We start from the raw sequence: 4,690 nt of genomic DNA on the forward strand, positions 1-4,690 counted from the left end.
CAGGCACGAGGAGGGGGGAGCAGGAGGAGTAGGGGGCGGCGGAGAAGAGGAAAAGACAGGAAAGACAATGTTATAGTTAGTAGTCCTGGTTCAAGGATTCGGTTGGCTGGGTCCCAGGAAGAAGGTTCCTTAGAAGGGACTCTGGAGTCACATCTCAACTGTGGGGGTAGTAGTGGGGGCAGATAAGCAGGAACCCTACCCTCAGTGCCCATACTCTTAGAAGCTAGAAGACAGGACCCAACCAAACAGGGACAGAAGGTTGGGGACAAAAGTGGTCTCCATCTCTGAGGACGCTTCTCTCTGGCTGGAGACCAGGGCCTCGATCAAGAAGGGACTAGAACCTCTGGGAGCCGAGGGGGGCGGATCTCCCTGAGCAGGAATGACTGCTCCATAAAACAAAATGGTACGCGTCACTCCTGGCTCCTTCTCCTCAGCCCTGTCTTCCTGCCCAGCTGCTAGCGTCCCCCCTGGGGGACCAAACTGGACTGAGCACCCCGTGACCTGCTTCCCAGCCTCTGACAAGGCAATCTGAGTCAGAGTGGGGCAGTCAAGGAGCTGCGCCCCATGCCCCCGCCTTCTGTGAGCCCTGCTGATACCTGACGGCAGGCAGCCTACAAGGACGGGTGACCTGATGTGGAGAACCAGCGAGGAAGGGCCCAGACAAGTGTCAACAGGCCACCAACTTAAAAGGGAAAATTGTGCTGTCATGGGGAAGGTGTCCAACAAACCTGTGGGGTGACTAATTACAAAGACTAGACCGGAGCTTCAGAGGCCACTTGCTAAACACTTCATTAAGTGGCACCTGAAATGCCACCTGCGCATTCTGGTGTTCAGAGGGGACCTTGAAGGAGAACTAGTACCAAGGGATGGAACTGTCTTCGGGCCAACTCGGGCGAAGTCTGGCTCTCTATTCCAGATAATGGCTCCTGGGCCAGAGGCCTCAATGTGGGAAAAGTCAGAAGAAACAGCTTGTGACCTTAAGCAGTTTCTCCCCTTGAGAGTTGATGCTTCTGCCTCTTCAGTCCCACAGAGCCTTCAAGGGGATTATATCAGACCATGGGTGCTAAAGTCTTGGGAAACCGTATAGCCCTGCCTACACGTGAATTCTCACCTGACCCGTCCCAGCCCTCTGCACCAGCTCACTAGGCTCTGCTGAGGCTAACGTAGCCTAATGGCTGAAGTCATCCCTACCCCTGGAAGGACACCCTAGAACACCCTACCCCGAAAGACAATCTCGTTTGGTAATCCAGAACGCTCCTGCAATGCAGCTCTGAACAGCAGGGGGCAGTCTGGAGCCTGAAAGGTGCCTGTTCAGGTGGGAGCCACAGCCAGGTTTCTCTCGCTGACTATCCCGATGACTCACCCCGCACATCCCAGCCCTTTTACCTTTAAGGAAGAGCCGGAAAGGGTGTGGGGAGAAGAGGAGGAGGCAGGGCCCAAGGCCCAGGCCCGCCCAGGCCCCTCCCAACCCTTCTCCAGGCCTTGTCACCCCAGCCAAAAGGCAGACGGAGAGCAAGAGCAGCACAGAATCCAGCATTGGTCTCACGGCAGCCAGTTCGCCCGCCTGTCTGTCCTCGGAGTCATGGAGAGAGCCAGTCTGATCCAGAAGGCCAAGTTGGCCGAGCAGGCCGAACGCTATGAAGACATGGCAGCCTTCATGAAGGGTGCCGTGGAGAAGGGTGAGGAACTCTCCTGCGAGGAGCGGAATCTGCTCTCCGTGGCCTATAAGAATGTGGTGGGCGGCCAGAGAGCGGCCTGGAGAGTCCTGTCCAGCATCGAGCAGAAAAGCAACGAGGAGGGGTCGGAGGAGAAGGGGCCCGAGGTGAAAGAGTACCGAGAGAAGGTAGAGACGGAGCTCCGCGGGGTGTGCGACACCGTGCTGGGCCTGCTGGACTCCCACCTCATCAAAGAGGCCGGAGAGGCAGAAAGCCGCGTCTTCTACTTGAAGATGAAAGGTGACTACTACCGCTATCTGGCCGAGGTGGCCACTGGCGATGACAAGAAGCGCATCATTGATTCTGCCCGCTCAGCCTACCAAGAGGCCATGGACATCAGCAAGAAGGAGATGCCGCCCACCAACCCCATACGCCTGGGCCTGGCCCTGAACTTTTCTGTCTTCCATTACGAGATAGCCAACAGCCCCGAGGAGGCCATCTCACTGGCCAAGACCACCTTCGACGAGGCCATGGCCGACCTGCACACCCTCAATGAGGACTCCTACAAGGACAGCACCCTCATCATGCAACTGCTCCGAGACAACCTGACGCTGTGGACAGCCGACAATGCTGGGGAAGAGGGTGGAGAAGCTCCAGAGGAGCCCCAGAGCTGAAGCCGTCTGTTCCCTCCCTGCCCTGCCTTGCTCTCCAGTCCCCAGTCAGCAGAGAGGACTAATATGGAGTGGGACCCGGCCCTTTCCCACCCCCTGAATGTTCTGCCACACCCTGAAAGCCTCCTTGGAAGGGGTGCAGCCAGGCTGAGGCCACCAGGGGCTGGGGATCCCACACTTCATGCAGCTATCTGGTGGGTGTTCCTAGCCCTGCCCACCCCCTGCTCTCTGCACCCCGACTTCCTTACACCACTTCCGAACCTGCCCCTGCCTCCCCCCCACTCCTCCGTGCCTCCATCTCGTACCTGTTGCTTCTAGATCCTAGGAATCGAGGAGGCTCCCACCCCTGTGGCTGGGACCTGGACCGAGGCAAGGGCTATCTATGTGTGTGCGTGCGACTGTGTGTGTGAGAGAATGAGAAGGAACACATGTTTGCTGGGTGTGACCATGTTTCCTCTCAATAAAGTTGCCCTGCGACACTCCTGTCTTCTTCAGTTTATTGACCATGGACTGGGAGTGGAACGGAAGTGAGTTAGAGAACCTGACCCTAGCACTCTGAGTTAGGGCCTAAAGTTCCCTCGGGTCTGCCTGGGTGACCTGGAAGGGAGAAGTGCCTTTGGGTCGGGTGAGAAGCCCCACAGCGCTCCCGTTCAGATCAGGTCAGCAGAAAGGCAGGTCAGGAGAGGAGAGGTGAGCAGTTGCTGTGGGCGGGAAAGCCGCAAAGCTCCGATGTGGCGGGAGCCACGAAGCCACTGAAGTCTGAGTACAGTGGCCTCAGAGATGCGCTTCACGAGGGGCACCCAACACCTCAGATCTGAAAGCGGGAACCGAGCACATCAAGGGCTCAGGTCACAGCCGAGGTGTGCACGATCGGAGGCAGGGGCATAGTGCCTCCACTAAAAACCCAGATCTAATAAGGGAAAGTTCTCCAAGCCCCAGTGATTCAAGGTGGGGCCCAAAGGAAACCCGCTGGCGAGGAGCCGGCGCGAGCTGGGTGGGAAGGGCCGCAGGGAGTCCGGCTGGACTAGTCCACGGCCCGCGCACCTTGCAGGCAGAGACTTGCACTAGCGCTCCGAAGCCTTCAGCTTACGGCCCAATCACAGGACGGGGTTTCCACAGAGTCCGCCTCCGGAACCTGATTAGCCAATGGGAGAGCGAACGGCGAGTATGTCCCGCCTCCCGCTCCGGGGGCCCAGCTACACCTCGCGGAAAGACGAAGCTGAGTCCCCGCGGTCCGCGAAGCACAGCGGGGCGGGGCCTTCCCGGTTTCACTCCGACAAGTTGTCACCCGCCCGACTCGGGAGCTCGTCCCCCACCCCCGGGAGCAACGGGACAGGGCGGGGTCGTGCGCAACATTTAGTTTCCTCCCTTTGAGTCATCGGCTCACCTGGCGGTGTCTGCTGGAAAAAGTCCAAGACGCTCCTCGCCGAGCATCATTGGCTGGTGAGCATCATTGGCAGACCAGCCGCTGGTCGCCAGCAGGCTTAAGTTATGACCCTGATTCGCTTTGCAGCCCGGAGAAACCATGACATCGCCGTGCGCTTCAGTTTCCCTTTTGTATCGCTAAAGGTTCCCCAGTTATGCAAAGTGAAAAGCGGGGGCCCTGCTTGGGTGTAAGGCTTAAGCTGCCGCGCTTGAGGCTTTTAAAGTTTGGATCCTCTTTTGAAAACGGTTAGGAGTGGGAATTTAAGAAGTTCCTTTCTAGGCAGAGCACGGTGGGCCGTGCCTTTAACCCGAGCACTCTGAGGCAGGGTGGAATTTTCTGAGTTCCAGGTCAGCCTGGTCAATGTAGCAAGCTCCAGGTTATCCAAGGCTACATAGCAAGAACCTATCTATAAAAACAAAACTACATAAATAAAAATTTCAAAGTCCAGCCGGGCGATGGTGGCGCACGCCTTTAATCCCAGCACTCGGGAGGCAGAGGCAGGCGGATCTCTGTGAGTTCGAGACCAGCCTGGTCTACAAGAGCCAGTTCCAGGATAGGCTCCAAAGCCACAGAGAAACCCTGTCTCGAAAAACCAAAAAAAAAAAAAAAAAAAAAAATTTCAAAGTCCAATTCTAGCCAGGCGGCAGTGGCGCCCGCCTTTAATCCTAGCACTTGGGAGGTGGAGGCAGGTGCATCTCTGAGTTCCAGGCCAGCCTGATCTACAGACTGAGTTCCAGGATAGCCAAGACTATGGAAACCCTGTCTCGAAACAAAACAAAAACTTCAAGTCTAGGCAGGGCATGGTAGCACAAGCATTTGGGAGGCAAGAGCAGGCAGATCTCTGTGAGTTTGAGGCTAACCTGGGCTACATAGGGAGTTCCAGGCCAGCAGGGCTATATAGTGAGATCCTGTCTCCAAATAAAATAAACTAAAATAAA

The 4,690-nt window shown here is 56.8% G+C and overlaps 1 protein-coding gene across 1 annotated transcript; it reads left to right on the plus strand.

Moving 5' to 3' along the window:
* The first annotated feature begins 1,476 nt into the window (after window positions 1-1,476).
* Window positions 1,477-2,805, plus strand: Sfn (stratifin). Its single transcript, XM_041652176.1, has one exon. The coding sequence runs from the start codon at window positions 1,583-1,585 to the stop codon at window positions 2,327-2,329; it is 747 nt and encodes a 248-aa protein (XP_041508110.1). The 5' UTR covers window positions 1,477-1,582; the 3' UTR covers window positions 2,330-2,805.
* The last annotated feature ends 1,885 nt before the right edge of the window (window positions 2,806-4,690 follow it).

This window comes from Microtus oregoni, unplaced genomic scaffold, assembly GCF_018167655.1.
Source record: "Microtus oregoni isolate MIOR12 unplaced genomic scaffold, Mior012 000005F_ref0000423, whole genome shotgun sequence".
NCBI classification, from domain to species: domain Eukaryota; kingdom Metazoa; phylum Chordata; class Mammalia; order Rodentia; family Cricetidae; genus Microtus; species Microtus oregoni.

Bases quoted from the DNA above. Each gene is read 5' to 3' on its own strand.
- Sfn (XM_041652176.1), top strand. From the start codon at position 1,583: ATGGAGAGAGCCAGTCTGATCCAGAAGGCCAAGTTGGCCGAGCAGGCC.